Source organism: Onychostoma macrolepis, chromosome 18 (genome assembly GCF_012432095.1).
Source record: "Onychostoma macrolepis isolate SWU-2019 chromosome 18, ASM1243209v1, whole genome shotgun sequence".
Lineage (NCBI taxonomy): Eukaryota > Metazoa > Chordata > Actinopteri > Cypriniformes > Cyprinidae > Onychostoma > Onychostoma macrolepis.
The window spans coordinates 4,296,909-4,317,076 of record NC_081172.1 but is presented as its reverse complement, the minus strand read 5'-3'; the positions used below and the strand labels follow the sequence as shown (position 1 = coordinate 4,317,076).

General features: G+C 35.4%; 2 protein-coding genes across 2 annotated transcripts in view; one reads left to right on the top strand and one right to left on the bottom strand.

Annotated features, from left to right (window-relative positions):
* serpini1 (serpin peptidase inhibitor, clade I (neuroserpin), member 1) overlaps nt 1-11,286 on the bottom strand; it is a 19,799-nt gene extending 8,513 nt beyond the window's left edge. The window contains exon 1 of the mRNA XM_058751878.1: nt 10,693-11,286. The gene's annotated coding sequence lies outside the window, so the exon portion shown is untranslated. The remainder of the gene's footprint in view (nt 1-10,692) is intronic.
* pdcd10a (programmed cell death 10a) lies at nt 5,398-20,168 on the top strand. Its single transcript, XM_058751884.1, is given in 9 exon segments — nt 5,398-5,480; nt 14,354-14,489; nt 14,491-14,521; nt 15,909-15,962; nt 17,019-17,136; nt 17,710-17,836; nt 18,302-18,380; nt 18,514-18,596; nt 19,602-20,168. Coding segments are annotated over 8 exon segments (630 nt in total). The 5' UTR covers nt 5,398-5,480; nt 14,354-14,433; the 3' UTR covers nt 19,684-20,168.

Below are 20,168 nucleotides of genomic sequence, written 5' to 3'. Positions count from 1 at the left end.
CATGCACAAATGTTAGCTAATCAAAAGAGAGGTCATTTGCATACAGACATCTGAAAATTCATTCATTCATCGTGTACACAGTTTATCAGTGTACACTGAAAAAGGTGACTTGTAACGAATTGCCTATTTTACATCAAGTCATGTTATTATTCAACCATACGAGTATTGAATTTGAGAATAACCTGTTTCACTCTGTATAATGGAAGTTAAAAAGGGGTTCAGCAATAGTGTAAACAAATCACACTTCAACACGGGGTTAATGCCTCTGTTTCTCCCTCTGACTGTGCAGCCACCGCTCAATACACCAGCATATACCTGCTCATGCAAGCGAACAAACCCACATATGCACAGATATAGCTCTACCTTCATCCTCGCATGGCACAGTCTCTCTGCTTTAGTCGTTGCCTGGCAACAGTGTTTTCCACACAAACTAAGAATGCTGGGGAGAATGTGGCCTTGTGCCATTGTGTTATATAGAGAGAGAGAGAGAGAGAGAGAGAGAGTGAGTGTGTAGACAGGTTGGGCTCAAGTATGTGTGTATGCAGTGTAAGGAACAAGCATGCACTGCGTAAAGCTACAATGCAGTTTGTGGTATTTGGTCTATAATACCCAGCAATTAAAGGGACAGTTCACCCAAAAATGAAAAATCTGTCATCATTTACTCACCCTCAACCTCTACGAATTTCTTTCTCTTTATGACTAAAAACGCCTTAGTGACAGCAGTGGCACTGGACCCAAGAATAAAAAAACTGTTTCTATATTTTACATGAAGAAAATTCTTTCTGTTTGTGTTTACCCGTGAAAAGCTTGCTGCCACATACTTTAAACTTTATTACTCATTCAGTTTGTCATTGAACAGATGATGACAGACATGCACGATACGCTGAACCTACACATTAAACAGACATAGGTAAACATAAAATCCAGATATATAAATTAAGCTAACAACAGAAATTTTTTTATAACCTGACAGATTATTCTGAAGCAATGAAATAGTGCAGTGGTTTTAGTGCATTGCAATGCATTTACATTTTCTTTTATCCAGAGTGACATACAGCGAGTTGAAATGTGCTAGGGCGATCTGGGATGTTGTTTTAATCCTAAAAACATCTGAAACACTCCAGTCATTGATTTCAAAACTATATTCACTATATATTCACATGCATCTTTTCAGCACATGGACTTCAAGCAAAACAAGCAACCGATTCAAAAGGCCTGGCCAACAATCCACAGAAGATTCATCTGTTCTTATTTCGTGAGCTTTCCCGATCTCTCATGACCTGAACGCTGTATCTCGGATTCTCTCGGTTTCGGACTCATGTGCGCAGGCTTGTGTAACTGGACCTGACCCTGGTGACCGAGGTCTGGGCTGAAAAACAGATGGCCGCTTGTGAACGCTGGGGACAAGAGAAGGTACATGTGAAAACAGCACCAGACCTGCCTGACCTTTCGCTAACCCGTGCTGAATTCTGGACAAAGGTCTGACGGCCACCTGGGAGAAGTCAACGAGACCACCAACCACACTAACGCGCCCAACCAGAAAGAAATTAGCGACAAAGAAATCCTGAGTTGTCCTTTCTGGTCTGCCAGGTGAAAATCCTAAAAATAATATGCCGCACAATTTGAGATACCATTAATGAGGTGTAATTTATAACATAAACGTGAGGAATGAGTTAGATGGCAAAGTTTAATATTTTTCTTCAAGAAACTGTTTTTATTGCCTCAAAGCACTGATATCTGGCACACATATAAACTAAAGTTGAGTCAAACTTGTCAGAATCTGCTCAAGTGAAATCAAGCTTCAAAGTGCCACAAAACTCTTTTCTATTCCTTTCACGCAAGCACAGAGAAATTGCTCCAAATATGTCCTATATCCTCCCAACCGCCTTCAAACTGCACTAACAAGCGCACAGTCAAGACGTTTCTGAAATGGGGGCAGCGTAGGCGACCTTTTCTAGCTCTTACTTTTTTACGCTTTTCATTTTGAGATGGAGCTGAAACACAAGAGAACAAAAGGACAGAGAAAGAAGATAGTTTGTTAGACCAGCTAAGAGTACCAGGAATATCCATGCTGGACAGCCATGCAAATAACCATCTTAATTTAATTGATGCATGGTGTTTCTAGTGAAGTTCAGCAAGTATGTCTTGATGGTAAAGTAAATAAAGACCAAGTGGAAACACCAGTATGAAAAAAAAAAAAGGTGTTGCGCAACCAGTGATCAAAAAGTTCAGCAACGAGAAGTGAGATTGAATTTGACCATATACTTGGTTTGTCCAGGTTTTGAGTTACATTACTGTATTAATATTAAGGAATTTTCCATTATGCATTTTTGCAGGCGTTTTACCTGTATTTTGAATTGTGTAACATGTTGCATTGTGTTTTAGGGTTAATGGAAATATCAGTAAAAAATAATGGATAATGTCCTGGCAGAAAATTATGACAATTTTAGTTTATTTATTTAAAGTGTGAGTATTTCATGTGTTAATTAGTCAAAAACACAGAGAAAAAAATCATATTATATCATAATAAAATAAAAAGTATATTACTCAGAGGTCACTTTTTCACAACTCATTATTTTAAAGAAAACCTTTGGAGAAATAGGAATGAGAAAATGTAAATATATATATATATATACACACACACACAGAGTATGGACCACAAAACCAGTCTTACGTCGCTGGGGTATATTTGTACATTGTATGGGTCAAATTTATAAATTTTTCTTTTATGCCAAAAATCATTAGGATATTAAGTAAAGATCATGTTCCATGAATATATTTAGTAAGTTTCTTACCGTAAATGTATAAAAACTCATTTTTGATTAGTAATATGCATTGCTAAGAACTTCATTTGGACAACTTTAAAGGTGATTTTCTCAATATATATATATATATATATTTTTTTTTTGCACCCTCAGATTCTCAATGCAAATTTATATAATTGCAAATAATGTCTTTGTCAAATAATCTCACTGCTGTCTAGAAGAAACAACTGATGTATTACAGAGATTTCCATGTTTATTTTTCTTTTCTAAGCAGAGCAATATTTTATATTTTTCATTTTTAACAAGGGAGGCAAATCTAAGCAAACAAACATGGTTTTCCATCAAGTTCGGAATGGATCTCTTATTTCCCAAAGATGATCGTTCATTCATACAGACGGATCTATCATCATCAGAGAGAGAAACGGTTGGTGGCACCAGAACACTCTATCTACATCCATCAGCCTCCTTTTTCCTGACAGGATGGCCCAGATAGACTAGAGCATGCTGGGTAAACTGCCATCTCTCTCCCCTCCTGGCTCCAAAGGCCTCCAGAGGACAAACCCAGTGGTGCAGTGCTGTTTAGAAGAGGACACGGAAAAAGAGGACGGAGCGGAGCAGGATTTGACTGCAGGTGAAATGTCGAGCACACATCGAGGATTCGGAATGAGACCAAATGTTTAGATGGAAGGCTGCAGAGGAGAAGACACTCTAGTTGAGGAGTTAAAGAGCCGTGCAGTGACAGCGCAGTGGTGTGGGAACTCCACTGGAGACCAGAGAAGAGCAAGACATGGGTCAGCTTTAATTAAACTCTATTAAAGCGATCAACACCCACAGGAACCTGCTAAGCATGTTGTACAAGACAAAACACTGTTATCACTCTGATCCTCATCCTCAGGTAGAGAATAGATGCAGACTGAGCTAAACAGACATAGACTTCAGAGAAGTTTTTACTGCATTCAAGTGCAATAGGGATATTTATTCTTCTGAGCTGGGCATTCATTATGATAAAATCAATCATTTTGATAAATTTTTGCTATATTTTACATTTATGTTTATTTTACTTTTTGAATAGCATCTTATGAAAAACTATTTTACATAAAGCAGACCATAAAATGTGAATCCAATTACAGAAAGAATGACTCTAATGAGTTGATTCTTCTAAGTGAGTCAAACACATGCAGCGCAATTGTTAGATGAATGACTCTTATGAATTGGTTCTTTATAGTGTATCAAATACATACAGTGCAGCCAGTGCAGTCTGATTATGACATTTTTTATTTTTATGACTGTGAATTTGTGTCCTATGCCAGCTTTCAGTGGACGGGACTGTTTGAAATTATTCATTAAGAAACAAGCATGAATGTGAAAGTAAAGAGTGGGATGTCCTTGATAGCTATTAAAATGAAATATTAAATGTGCAATGACCCACGAAAAAGAGCTGAATCCGCTACTGAAAGATGCTTTCTGTGCATCTTCTACTTGCCTAAAACTTGTTCTTTGAACAATAAAACATTACAAGAACATATGAAGAGTTTATTTGCAAAAATCAGATAACTCAGTTTTTTTTTCAGTTATCATGTTTTTATTGTTTGTTAGCTAGTATTTTTTAGTTATTTGTTACCTAATCAAAATAACCCAACTGCAGTTTGATTGAGATTAATTGGAATGCACAATGAAAAAACATGATTTTTTATCTGTTTTTGCAAATTAACTCTTCATAAACAATGCCAAGGGAGCAAGAAACAACAACAACAACAACAGACAGACAAAAACTAATACAAAATACATATACTGAAAGAAAATAAATAGCAAAATAGTGCACTTAAAGGTTTTTTTTTATTATTATTACATAAGAACATTAAAACAATATACATATATAGAGGATCACAGTGTTTTCAGCTATTATCAATTACATTCATAATAGCATCAAAGGAACGAACAGAAAAAAGAAGGAAAGAAAGATAGAAGAAGAAAAAAGCTACTTCAGGGGATAACTTACAATAATTTTCCATAAGAAAAGGATTCAAAAAGTCTATATATCCTTTTTGCTTTTTTATTTCTTAGATCTTTTAATGCTTCAATGTAATGCTTAAGTTCAGGTTTAAATAATGTAATGCATTGTTTATTATTAAACCTTTGTGTGTGTGTGTGTGGTATTTCCCATACATAATTATTAAATTAATCACCAAATTTTGCTCCAAACTCTTATTTTTATACAACAAAAATATATCTTTACCAGAAACTCGAATCTTTAATTAGGCCTATATATTCAACCTCAATCCAACACATTTCATAAAATAAGTGTTTTAGATTATTCCTCTAAGTTACAAAAGATGCATGTAGTCTAAAAAAAATTTGCAACTACTCAAATGAATATTTTTATATGTATACTGAAGGAAAAAAAAAAAAAAGATTCATTGAATTTACTAAACATTTTAGCTACATTTAAATAAATTCAGTTGACTAACTTTCAACATTTTTTTATTTAAATGTAGCTAAAATAAATTGTTTGCAACCACTTACCTTAAAAAAAATTGTAGGCTATAATTTTTTTCAGTGTAACTTCTTTGAAAGCGCGCCTAAACGTCAAATACAAACAGCTAGTCTCAGTGACGTCACAATGACACGCGCTCTAAAGACTCGCGCCTTCGGTCTCATTTATCCGTTGAATTCTTCCTCGAGCTCAGTAGCGTGTCTGTACTGCGGGACGGAAAGGTAAGTTCAATACCGACGGTCGAGCGAAGTTTCCTCGTGAAGCTTCATTCGGCGAGTCTGTGTTTAGGACTTCGCGGGTTGCGTACGCTAAACGCAATTCCCGCGAAGGACTTGACGTGTCTGCTGCTTCAGTTGTGCCGCGGAGCAGCATCCGGTTACCGGCACGGATTGGCACCCGGTTTGCTCGTGCACACCCTGGGGTGAGGCGCCAGCGCATGCTTGGACTGGGTGTTACGGCGCTCAGGACCCCCAGGCAAACACGTGAAGCCGGCCCCTTCCACAACATAAATGGGTACGTTAGGTGGAAGCATTTCGTCTTCGTAGGGGGGCAGACTTTTTATGGCAAACAGACATTGACCAAAACAATAACAACCTGTATTTTAACTGAAATAGACAAAGTTCTATATTAAAACAGACCAATAAATAGATCATTTATTGATATATAGCTTACTGAGAGAGAGAAAAAAAACACGTTTTTCATAATAATACATAATTTTTTACAGTGGCTCTTTTGGGAAAAAATGCATATACTAAAAATGGGGGACAAAAAAAAAAAAAGGCATTTTCCCAAGAGTCACTTGGTTTAGTTGGATTGCCACCTTTGAAAAGACTGTAAAAAGACTTTGTGTTTGTTGTCTGATTACAGAAATAATCAATTCTTCTAAATGAATCCAACACTTAACTGCCAGACTCAAATCAGTACATTTACTGACTGGTTGTTTCTACGACATAAACATGCAGTTGAAGATGCACATTACGAGATGTATCAGTAGCATTTTATAACACGTAAATAAAATATGTTGCTACATTTCTGTTTGGTTAGTATGTTGCCTTGCCAGTTGCCACCAGTAAAAAGATTGTAAAAAGTCTGTTTGCAAGAACTGTTTACAGTTTATTAATTATTAAAATTACCACTTAACAATGAAACAGCATTTCTATTATCCAAACATTTAAGTACCTACAGAATTGGTAATGAATCCATTAAGGATGCAGAGTCATTAAGAGAAATCTGAATTTAATTCTTAATAATCTCAGTCCAGTCGAAAAAATGTTGTAGACCGAACACATACACAGGTTGTATGGGTTTAGGCAAGCTCTCATCTTGCCAGCAGTCCTGTACCACCCAGGTCAACACATGGCAGCATGCGTCTATCATTAGAGGGTTAGCATCTGGCTCGTCCTGACAGCGTCGTGGCAGAGGTTCAGCATAAGAGGCTTTAACCGCAGTGTGTGTGTGTGATATGATCTCCTTCAGTCTGCATTGGCACAGCTGTCCAACAGCACTGCCCACCGCTGGAAAATAAACAAAGCCGGGCCAGAAATCGCTGCCACCATAGAGACCACCAGACTGATGCATGTCGCTCTGTTATAAACGAGGCATCTTCACTTTCTTATGCTAGCCACACATCTCTCTTTGCATCTGTCTAAGTCATTTGAAAGTCATTTCCATCTGACCTATGCTTGCACTTCCTTAAAGGAACAGTTCACCCAAAAATATAATTTCTGTCATGATATATTTTCCAGCAAAAATCAAGCAATTAGCTTGCAAAGCATACTGTAATTTGTAATGACCACATAGTGATAAAAAAAAAAAGCATCATAAAAGTTGTTATAATAGCTATATTCTACATCTTGACTAACTAATACCTGTTCTTTACCATGTATATTTTGAGAGGTTTGGAAAGAAATTAATACAGAATTATAATTTTCAAGTGAACTGCTTCTTTAAGACAGCAGATTACCTGAGTTTGGCTTTACCACTGCCAGCAACCCAGAGTTAAAAACCTTCTTTTATCCTTCCCGAGTTCAAAGGCAGAGTCACTTCCTCCATGTGCTGACGAGAGAATACGTGACTCAGAAATGCAGACGTCCTTCAAAATCACCCCCCGAGAGGGCCAAACACTGACAAACCCAATCGCTCATGAGCTGCCAATGCTCTGACGCTTCAAATCTCCTCATCAACTCGCACAGATTTAGTGAGGTTTATCAGCAGCAGAAGCAGCCTACAATCAGCAATGCTTATATTAATTACTTGAAAAGTCCTTAAATTTAAACTGCTTAATAAACAAACAAAAAAAAAAAAAAATACAGATTTTTATTAAAACTAATGAAATAACAAATCAGATATTTTAAATATTTATCAAATTTATTTAGAATGATATATATATTTAAAGCAAATAACAGAAACATGAACTAAAGTGTTAAAGTAATCTAGGTTCATAACAGCTATTTAACTAACTTAAAAATAATTAAATAATATTCAAATATGTTTAAATATAATGTTTTATTAATATATAAAATATTTAAATATAAATAAAAATATATAACAAATATGTTTGAAATAAACATAAAACTACAAAAATAGTATGGGTTCACTTCAGTTTATTTAAAATAATGTTATAAAAAGAATTAAATAAAAATAATAAAAATATAAAATTTAGCCTAATTATAACCTTATTTTAAAATGACTGCACTTAATATATAGTATATGCACATAAGACTACACTCTCAGAAATAAGGTACAAAAGCTGTCACTGGGGCTTGTACCTTCAAAAGGTAACCTTTGTACCTAAAGGGTCCATATTGGTACATATTGGTACTGACCTAGTGACAGCTTTTGTACATTTTCTGAGAGTGTACAATTGCACACCAACCTTAAAAACCTGTTAACCTTTAGATGATTTATGCAAGGATATCACAGCAATTACTTTGAATAAATATATTAAATTCAAGGAAAATGGCCTTAATTTTATACACTTGTACACACACACACACACACAAAACATGTATTAAATGAGTGTGATCTTCTCTTCTACAGTTCATCCACACAGTGGAGTGTGAATTTTGTCTGTCCTGCTTTAGCTTCCCATCTACCTGCGAATCTCCTTAGTATTGCACAAATCGACTGATTATTATGGATGGAATCTGATGAACTTCTCAGAAGCAGAGAATTAATTGGTCCATGTTGGTCTGTTGTTCTGACCCAGTCTGCTTTCTGCTATAGGGCACATTTAGCAGATGCAGTTCACGGGCTTGACACACAATTGAACAGCGATCAATACCAGGAGCTTTGCATATGTTTAGAAAGGCCATCACAGATGCTCAAGGAACATGTTCAGAGAGCAACAGTGAAGTTCAATATATTCTGCACATTTAGTGATGCAGCCTTTGAGAGAACGCAGATGTTTTTAATACTCTTTATGCCATCTGTGCAGTCCTGAGGCCAAGAGATGAGTGTTTGCGGGAAGACACAACTATCTGGATCTGGAAAAAAAATCCCTGGGTTTATGTCGGCCTTGCTCATGCTGAAATCTGACAATGAGCCATCTCATTTAAGCTATATTTGGCTATATTGTATTTTACACTTTAAAATATAATAATAAAAATGTAAAATCTTCTTCAAAAAATACATACTAATCCACCGTGTTCTCAAAAATGGAAAACAGCCAAAGCATCAATCAAATGAACTTAAATTAATTTAAGAATAAATTTGAAAATTAAATAAAAATTACAAAAATAGTTTGGACACAAAAACCCGCTATACCTATTTTAAAACAATTTTATCATCCACCATGCAAAATAAAATAAAATAGTTTGGATACAAAAACCTGCTATACATATTTTAAAACAATCTAATCAGCCACCATGTAAAATAAAATAAAAAATAAAATAAGTATTAAAAATCAAGTTAAAGAAAAACTGCAAAAAGAAAAAGTAAAATATTATTTTCTTTAAAAAAAAAAAAAAAAAAAAAAATCACATACATCAGCCAAAGCATTAATCAAATAAATTAGTTTGAAAACAAAAACTATTTTAAACATATTTTATCATACACCATGCAAAATAAAATAAAATCTTACATAACATAACATAAAATAAAAAATAAATAGCTAAAAAAAAAGTTGAAGAAAGCAAAAGCAGTGTGATTTGAGATCATTTTTGCACGAAGGTTGCAGGTAGAGTTACAATCCGTTGGCTTACGGATTTTTTTTAACTACTAGTATGAGCAATAATAACCTATGCTTGTGTTATTCACATCATTTTTTAGAAAACGTTGTGCAATATTTTCATGTCTTGTGTTGCTAACTGTGTCGATACATTTGAGAAGGCACTTGAACTGTCATTGTTATTCATGCTTTCAAATGAATGGCTCATGCACGCCTGCAAACCAGCAATCAATCTGGGAATCGATATACACTGGTTGGAGGTGACCACCAAGGAGTCCACGTGTGTGTGTGTGTGTGTGTGTGTGTGTGTGTGTTCTAGACCTGAAACGTGCTGCAATTCTATTCCAACTCCTTTGCACCTTCATGCAGTTTGCTTTTTCACCGTTGCTTTCTAGTCTTCTCTCTTTCCTCATCCTTCTCCTATCGATCCCTCGCTTTCATTGCCTCCCTACTCAAACCGATTGCACTTTAACACCTCATTTTCCCTCCCCTCTCTTTTAGTGGCCTCCTCTGTCTCTCTCTCTCTTATATAGTCCACATTACACACGCTCTCCAGCACACCTAATCTCCACGTGAATGCATCCCACAGAACAAACCGGCTATTTTACACCAGCAGAGGCGAGGGGGGGTTTGGAAAGGAGGTGCGTCCTCCATTCTGCTCTCCCCGCGTGTCTCATTTACAGAAACATGAAATAGGATTTTCTTTCAGGAGATGATTTACGCATCCCCAGATACGCCCAGATGTGGTATCCACATTCAATACAAACATTTGAATTATTGAATCCAGGGTTTAAAAATAGAAAATGAAGAAAAAAAATGCCAAGAATAAGCAACAACACTTATCAAGACAACAAGGAAAACAAATGGATGAATAATATTAAAAAGCAGAATTATCCTGAATTTTCTTCAGCAAGGATTGTGATGATTTATGTTGATGTTTTTGGTTATATCTACCAAATGAAATTGTTTTGTGCAGAATATATTTGTGTGAATGGCATGTAAAACTGCGAAAGCCTCTAATAGGCTACAATTAAATAAATGTTGTTATGAATGTAAAATTTGAGCAGAAAAACATAAAAAAAGGGAGGTTAAACGGAAAATGTATAGAACCATCACTTGTTATTTAAGGACATTCACATCTGCACACCCTCTCTTGTAGAGAATATACCCATCACACCAGATATAACATGAATTATAAAACTTGCAGAATGACGGATAGATGTCATTTGGATAACATGAATAGACGATGCGTGGATTTCTCTTACCGTGAGATGTCAGAGAGATGCTGATGCTCTGGGATGCTGATGTTAAATCCTGCTCGTCTCTGCGCTCTTACACACCTTTATTATGAGAAGCAGTCCTGCCCCCTTTCTCTTCTGATTGGTCAGGGTTTAAATCGATGTTATTTTTGACATTCTTTTCCGTTATTTTCTCTTTTATTTGTTATATTACGCGTCCTAGTTTTGTATTAAACAAATATTGTGGCATTAAAAGTAACGTTTAAAATACAGAAGTAAATATTAACCAAGAATTTATATGAATACTGCGATATGGCGAAACAGACGCCAGTCTTTTGACGGCACGTCGAGAGGTTTTTGGGAGTTGTAGTTCTTTGTCTAGCCTCTGCGTGCAGTCTTGCACCGTTTGAGGTCGTTTTGAGAACTACATAACGTCAGACGTCGCGTCGTTCTATCCCCTTGCTGTTCACTGATTGGCTCTCACCGACACGTAGCCCCGCCCCTCGTTCTTTAGATTGGTCATGCAGAAAACTTCCGTCTTTGGCGAGCGATTCCACACAGAAAGGAAAATATTCAAAAGAGTTACCGAGCTAATCAGCAGTCAAATAAACACCTGTACGAGCGTCACACAGGTAAGATAAGCTGAAATCACACTTTTTAACTTTAACTTGTAATCGACGGCGTTCATTTCGCTGGGATTTCTATGAAAATAATTTGTGTTGGGACTAGCAGTCACCTAGCTAACAGAGACTTTAGCAATCCAGCTAATCAGATCTTCACAATAGATCAGAAACTAAGAAAAGTAATAACGTTTAAATTTGATTTTATGTTTTATCCAATGCCAGGTAGCCCATCTTAGATTAGTATTTTCCAGGCCTCAAGCTGTAATGGAGAGTAAATCAGTTTTAAAGACAGCAAAAGTAGGCCTGCTGAAGACTAAGGCAAAATATAATTAGTCCACAGACAGGTTTAGAATGACAAAATGTACTATGAAATAGCTTTTGATCTTATACCAATCAGATTAGATGGCTGTTATATCTTTACAAATGTTGAAGCGTTGAAATCATAGATCTATTTCAGATCAGGCTGTTGTTTGTTACAGTGTTTCACACAACTGCAGTTTTGATAAATATGATGACGTCACAGTTGGGTGTAAACCTGAAACATCTTGACAGCTTGAATCAGTCTGGCAGTTGTTTACGACGTTTTATTTGATAAATGTATTTATTTTTGGTTTAATAATATAGCTGAGCTGTCACTGAGCTCGTTCTGTCGATCTTCAGATCTCTCTAATGAATGAAATTGAGCTGAATTTTTGGAATGTTTTTATAATCCTCCAAAATTGTGTAAGAGGCAGAATGATGTAAAATGTTGTTTGGAAAACGGAAGGAGAGTTGCTTGGAGAAGATGTTTACGGAATATAGAAACATTTTCATGGCATTTCTAATATATAAACTTTTTTTAATCCTTGGATTTTAATCTTGGGTGGAAGGAATGTTTGACATTTTCAATTTTTTTTGTTGGTGTCTTTATTTATGTTGAATGACTACTGAATAATTGTTTATTCATAACTGTAATATGTATGGAGACTAATTTGTTCCAGCTAGTCAACATCAGATTGAAAAGTCAGAACATGACGGTTGGTTTTATCAGTCATATATAGTCATGAAAGCTGAATTCAGTGGTCAGCTGATGTGTTTTCAGTGGTTGGCTTACATGATGGTGCTATTTATGTAGTTTCAGTCATGTAATGAGAGAAAATGTACTACTATTTACTCAAACAGAAATACAATGAAATATACTATTGTAATGCATAGCTGCATTATTTTATGATGATGTGGTTTAATAATTGGCAGAACTTTCCCTCGCTTGACACTAAATATGTTGATTCACTTTCTCTAGCTTAATTAATCTTTTATGCATTGTGAGGTAAAAATGTAGCATAGGGTGATTTATTATTCAGGATTCACCTGCATTAGGGCGTTACCCGTTTCAGTGCCAAGGTCAGACTCTGACTAGAGACACTACAGGAATCAGGTGTTGGTTGGCCTTTGTCAGGAGGAAAAAGGTGAGTCATTAAAATGCATATGTAACCTGGCAACAGTGTTTTATAAGAGGAGTGCTGGTATTTCCAACCATAGGCCTGCTCTATGTGACGACGTCATAGCGATCCCTGTGAATGTCACCCAGATAAGGCTGCCTCCCACCGTGGGGCCAAAGGCCTTCCGATCAGGTGGGAATGACTCACGACCTCCTGTCCATTAGTCTGAATCAACGGCATTGAGATAAGCGTGCCTCACTTTCAATGGTTTGTAATGTTCCTTGTAGCTTGAGAGGAACCGTGACCTTCTGCAGATAACAACAAGCGCTATTGTTTCACACGTGTTGGGTGAAGGAATAAACACTTTGGTATGTTGTTGTCGATGTTGAGAAGAAATAAGGTGACTTGAGGCCTGTTTGCACCAAAGCTATAAAGATAACCGTGACTACAAAGGTTTAAAATCATTCTTATCATATACAAACAGGGAAACCTAGACTACAACTATAACGATAATGAAACTGAGGAATGATTTTATTGGAATCATTTTATGTATTTATTTTTTCCAGCTGATGAATGATAAAAACAATGACAGCCAATCAGAATCCACTCAGTCATTTAAAGTGGCAAAAGACATAACTGTAGTGCATGCTTTTAATAAACAGAACCGTATCGTACATTGGGATTGGTGTTAACAAGCCTTTATTTGTTGAATTTTATTTAAAATATTGTAAAGAAAATGTACTGTTTGTTTTTTATATTATAGAAAATAAGTATTTTTTAAAATTTGGTCCAAATTTGAAGGTGATATTGCAAAATTTGAAGTTCCTGTGACTTTTTTTTTCGGTCTTATACCAATTTTTTATTTTTTTTAATTTAAATTAATTTTCCAGTCTCAAATATACATTTTTCAAAATATTTTTCAATCTAAAATTGCTCTAAAAATTTGTTCCAAATTTGAAGGTCCTGTGACATTTTGTTTGTGTCATAATAAAAATCCAATTTTCCTGTCACAGATGAATAAAATTCAAAATGTTTTAGAATCTAAAATCACCAAATTTTAAGCTGATATTACAAAAATGGAGGTTTCTGTGACATTTGAAGTGTTATACCAAAAATAGATTTTTTTTCAAATTTATTTTTACCGTCACAAATGTATAAATTCCTGTCACAGTATTATCACAGAATCTATGTACAAACCTGCAGATTGTTCTTATAATAAACAGAACATTATTGTACATTGGCGTGGATGCTAATTTGTTATGATTCTTTGCGTTAATGGGCGCCAATTTGCTGTTGAATTTAGTTATGTCTACTTTTTTTTTTTTTTTTTTTAGTTACGACTATAGTTTTTCCTTACAGTCAGTATTGTCTTTGGTCCATACAACCCAAAATGTCTAATTCAAAATCTAACCATAAGGCAAGGGTTCACTGTCCAGGAAACAGCCTTTATTTTTCTTGCACTGGCCACGTGTCTCATTCCTTTAATCTTGAGGGGCCTGAATCACCTAAATCTCACTGAAAACTTGGCGCTTTCCCATGGCTATCACATCTACCTTTTGAACGCAAGTTGAAAATGTCATTTCCTTACCTGTGAAATGAAATCCCGCTACCCTTTTATAATCTCTTCCTCATTGGTTTCCCTTTCAGCGACCGTCTGGGCCCCCCTCATCGCGAGCCCCCCAGGAGTGAATGACGCTCCCCCCATCCCTTCCCGCGCCCTGACGAGGATGACAATGGAAGAGATGAAGAATGAAGCAGACGCGACCTCGATGGTATCCATGACGCTACGCTGTGATGTACCCTGTCTTCAATGAGGTACGGTGGTCAGGAGAGTGTTCAGTTAAGGTTGTGTTGACAGACTGAAGGTCAGATGCAAATGATGCACACCCACATTCTCTGAGGTTGTGTAGACTCATACAGTCACACTGCTCTCTGTTGAAGACTGAGATGACTAGTTCATTATTTGATCAGACAATTATGCTGAAGTTGTTGTCTGGCTGAGCTAGCCTACGTCTTTGAATATTTTTTAAGAATAAATACAAATGTCTCTTTTTCATTTTTTAGAACCTGATTTAAGAACCGACTTAAGATGAGAATTAAAGTATTGAATTTAGCTTCAAGATGATATGAGAATTGCATCAACATTGGGAAGTTAAAAACTAAAAGAAGGAACTTTGCTAACTTGGCCTTGTAAAAATGAAAGAAAAACAACAACAACATTTTTTAGCATTGTTGTAGACAAGCAAAATTAGGTAATAATAAAACATTCTCCTCTAAAGTGACTAATTTATTCAGGAAATAGCTTGAGAGGTTAAAAAAGATTCTCAGTAGTGTTCTGTAAAGTTCCTGTGACATTTTGTGATTTTATTTTTTTTTGGTAGCTAAATAATTGTTTTAAGTTAAATATTTAATATTAGCTGTTTTATATTTTTTGTTTAAACTTTTGTTGTAGTTGTAAGGAGTGTACATTTATAATAAAATTCAACTGACTGAGATAATTAGGCCTACACAATTTTGTATTTCAATGAATTAGCTGCTTTGTCTTGTAACTTTGCTAATATTTGTTGGTATCACTTTTTTCTTTTAGTTTTATAATGTAAATATTATTTTGTGTCCAAGTTCTAAGAAATGCACTTTTATTTTTAAAATATAGTATATAATATTTATATTTAGTTACTAGATTGTTACACAACTTTTCAAAAATTTAGGGTTGGTAAGATTTTTTTGTGCCTTTCAATGCTCACCAAGGCTGCATTTGTTTGATTAAAAACAGTAATATTGAGAAATATTATTACAATGTGAAATAACTTTTTTCCATTGTAATATGTTTTCAAATGTAATTTATTCCTGTGATGCAAAGCTGAATTTTAAGCATCATTTACTCCAGTCTTCAGTGTCACATGATCCTTCAGAAATCGTTCTAATTTGCTGATTTGCTGCTCAAGAAACATATCATTTTAAAATGGAAGTCTTTTGTAACATTACTAATCTTCATACTCTCATATGAGCACAGTTAACAGCCTATATGTGCTTCTGTGGATTCACTGATGTTTCTATTTAATTAGAGGCAAAATCTACACCTACAACCAACTATATTTTAATTTTAATGTGGTGATAATGACTGCGTATAATGTGTGCAACACTAAAACCAAACAGCCTGCTTTATCTTGCAGTAAATTAAAATGGCTTTTGTGTGTTACAGCTGGAGAGAGTAAATCTGTCTGCAGCACAGACTCTGAGAGCAGCTTTCATAAAGGTGAGTAAATAGGACGTGATTCAGTCATTATCATTTCTTCATCTTGATTTTTTTTTTCTAATGTGTCAGAAAATCACCCTCAGTCCATCCGAATTTCATCTACATCAAGTAGAAATCAAAATGGATCCCATTTACTTGTGCTTCACTTCACACTTCACTTCATCAGTGCATGTTATTCCAAAGAAAGAATATGTATTCATAATCTTTTATCAAAATGTAGTAACATTCTCCACCTCTAAAACGACTTTCCTTTTCCGCAGATGTCACCAGGGCCTAGAAAATAATATTAGTCAGAACTCAAATGGCTATATAGGCAGTGGTTTTTGTTTTCCTTGCTAAGGCAAAAACTACAGGTGGAATCTAAACCGCAAAGGAGGGTCATTTGGAAATTGCATTTTATCGACATATTTTTAAAGCATTCACATATGATGGCACCTGATCATAACAGAGGTTATTTGCATATAAAGATGACATTTTAAACATACTGTAACAAAACAGCCATTTTAATGATAAGGAGATAGTTATGAGTAACTGTTTTTGGTTAATCACGAAAACCTTGACTAACATTATAAGTGGATCACAGGGGAGAAAAAGGATGCTACAAAAGTGCAGTTTTTATTCAGTCTTGTGGGGTTTTTCCATCTTTCCTGAAATATCTCACTTACCATGAGACTTCAGCAAGAAAATCATAGTTTTTCTGCTTTTGCTGTCTCAGCAGCCCCATTTCCGCTCGTGGCTTTGTAATGCTGTTGCATAAGTCATATAAATCATAATGTTAGAATCATGAAAGCACTGTGACATTGTCATTTATCTTTTCCTAATGGTAGTAAAATATACCATTTTATATATATATATATATATATATATTACATAAAATCAATTATTTAATAAAATGAAATGATGTCTCAAGTTTGATATATTGATGGTTTTCCTCTTCGTAATTCAGCACATGTCAGATCTTTCTAAAATGAATTTATTTGTTAAATATCAGAAATGCTGTTTGCTTTATTTGCGGTTGCGTTGGACTGACTCGTGCTCTGGGTTTGTTGTTGTCAGGCAGAGAAGGAGAACCCAGGACTGACTCAGGATATTATCATGAAAATTCTGGAGAAGAAGAACGTGGAGATCAACTTCACAGAGTCTTTATTACGCATGGCTGCCGACGATGTTGAGGGTGTGTATGATTTTCCATATTTTTGAACAGCGGAACAACATTGTGTATGGTTTGCAATGCAAAGTGTTGTTAACCATGCAGCCTCGCGCCTCTAGGGGGAGCTGTTTCCTCATGAATTAAAACCCAGGAACAACTGTAATGTATTTTCCCTTGTAATTTAATTCTGTGCTTTTTGCAAGAGTTTTGACATGTTCAGATTTATACTGCTAATGAATGTGCAGACACGCATCGGGTTTCCGGGTAATGCTCGTTTGTGTTTATTTGAAATGTAAAGAATAATAAATGTACTTCCAAATTGAATCCAAGCTCATTGTAAAATCCTCGTTTTGCTCTTCCTACCGTAATCTATCCTTGTATACGCTGAGGTGCCTGACTGTGTTAACGTACTTCACAGGACAATATAGAAGTTTCTGTTTCTCAGATGGTTGTCAATCATGATTGGCCATTTAAAAGCAGTCTAGTTCCATTATGTCTTTAAGTGCATCGCATTTTGATGACAGCTTATTAGAGGCAAGTCATCTGTTGTTGCTATGGTGACTGAGTGTTTCCTGTGGGTGTGTTCTTTGTGTGCAGAGTACATGATTGACAGGCCTGAGCGGGAGTTCCAGGACCTGAATGAAAGAGCTCGCGCTCTGAAACAGATCCTCAGCAAAATCCCTGACGAAATCAACGACCGAGTCCGTTTCCTGCAGACAATCAAGTGAGAACGTTACTATGCCCACAATCACACACACATACTGACACGGCTTGCGTTTCATTACGTCAGTTTTTACGTGTGCACTTGCCCTGACAGAGTTTCTTTTTGAAGTATTTGTTTAATATTTGAACAAACGTCTGGTTCTTATTTCACCCCAAACCAAAAGAAAAACAGATAATTAAGACTTGCAGTAGGATTTTGTATTCTTTATCCCTCTTTTTTTTTTTTTTTTTATATATTTTTGGAATTAAATGTCACTCAGCCACTTTTTTTACAGTTTTAAAATAAAATAAGAATTTTGTCAGTTGTATGTAAAACGCAGCAAGGGGAAATTTTGTGTATTCACCATTATTACTTTTCCCTGCTCAAGGTCATAAAAACGGTTGATAAAAAGCATAAAAATCAAATGACTGAGACGTTAATACAGTGTTTATAAACATTTTAAATTGGTTTAATTGGTGTTTACAGAGATATAGCCAGTGCCATAAAAGAACTACTGGACACGGTGAACAACGTCTTTAAGAAATACCAGTACCAGAACAGAAGAGTGAGTGACCGCACACACACACACACACACATACGCTGTCATTATGAGATGGATACAGTCAGTGTACTGTATAACTTCATCTCTATCCCTCACTTACTGAAGGAAGAAATGAAAATGGCTTTGTGTTTTCCAGGCACTTGAGCATCAGAAGAAAGAGTTTGTGAAACACTCGAAAAGCTTCAGCGACACTCTGAAAACATACTTCAAAGACGGAAAGTATGGAAATTTTAAGAACTACCTCATTATTTTCAATAATAATAAAATAAATTTTATTTTTTATTCCAAAATAAAACGTTTTTCATATACATTTGTAATGGATAGTTCTTAGTAGAAAGTTTTCAACACAACAAAAACATAAAACAGTAAATGGAAATTAACTAACAAACATATATTGACAACCAGCTTCAACGTAATTCATTATTTTGTTGCATTTAACATTTTAATATTATTCTATTATGGAGAAATGTGGAATATTAAAGTAAAAAATATAACTTAAGTGGTATGCATTTGATAACACAAATAACAGAATTCAAAAGTTTGGGCTCTGTAACATTTTTAAGAAGTTTTTGAAAGAAGTCTCTTATGCCCATGAAGGCTGCAATTATTTGATTTAATTGATCGAAAATGTGGTAAAATATTAACATTGTGAAATGTTATTGCAGTTTTAAAAACTGTTTTCTATTTTAAGATATTTTAAAATGTAATGTATTCCTGTGATTTATTCAAAACTGAATGTTCAGCATCGTTACATTATTCAGTGTCACACGATCCTTTAGAAATTATTCTAATATGCTTATTTGCTGCTCAAGAAACATTTCTTATTATTATCACTGTTAAAACCAGTTGTGCTGCTTCATATTTTTGTGGATTTTAATGCATCTTTAAAATCTTACTGACCACAAACTTTTGAACAGTAGTACATATTATCATCACGCGACTTTAAAAGTTAGAATCATTTTAGAGTAGAGGCGAAAATGATAATAGTTTATGAACTCATAATTTGTGTACTTTTAGTTCTTCCATCTTTTGGAAATGGGCATTTCACCCACACGCATAACTTTTTGGTCGTTTTCAGCTCATTTTGAATTAAGTGTTAACCTAAACCAACTCTTTGCCTGAAGAACCCTGCAATTTCACTGCATAACATTTGTACTTTCATTTATAACATTAAAATGTGTTCTGATCTAATTTGCATCCCTTCCCTCTCCACCTTTGTCCCAGGGCAATAAACGTGTTTGCCAGTGCCAACCGGCTCATCCACCAAACCAACTTGATACTGCAGACCTTCAAAACTGTCGCATAGGAGTCATAGAAGTGTATTTTTTTTTTTTTAAATAACCTTTATATGAACAATGTAAAAAAAAAAAAAAAAAAAAATCCTTTGGACTGTAATTTATGATTTTTGTCTCCTGGCGGTAACACTTAAGGCTGGATGGCTTCTATTATGGTTTCTAACCCCATCTAAATCTAATCTTCATGAGCTGGAGCGACCGTCCAGCGTTTCTCATATCCTGCGCTTTACAGTCACACTATCGCTGTGGAGACACTCTCGCTTGCTTTCTCCCTCTGTCTCGCTTCCGACGTGTTTTCGTTCTGTCCGGTCAGTCCAAGAGAAAGCCAAATGCCTGGGGGGCCTTAACGGGACGGGACATGGGGCGTCCAGACGTGCTTGTAAATGCTGGGGTTTAGCTGTCTCCTCTGATGCTTTGAACTTGAATGAGAGATGTATATTTAATAGATATTTGGTAACAGAATTGTTCAAATAAACACCGCACATGTCAAACTCAA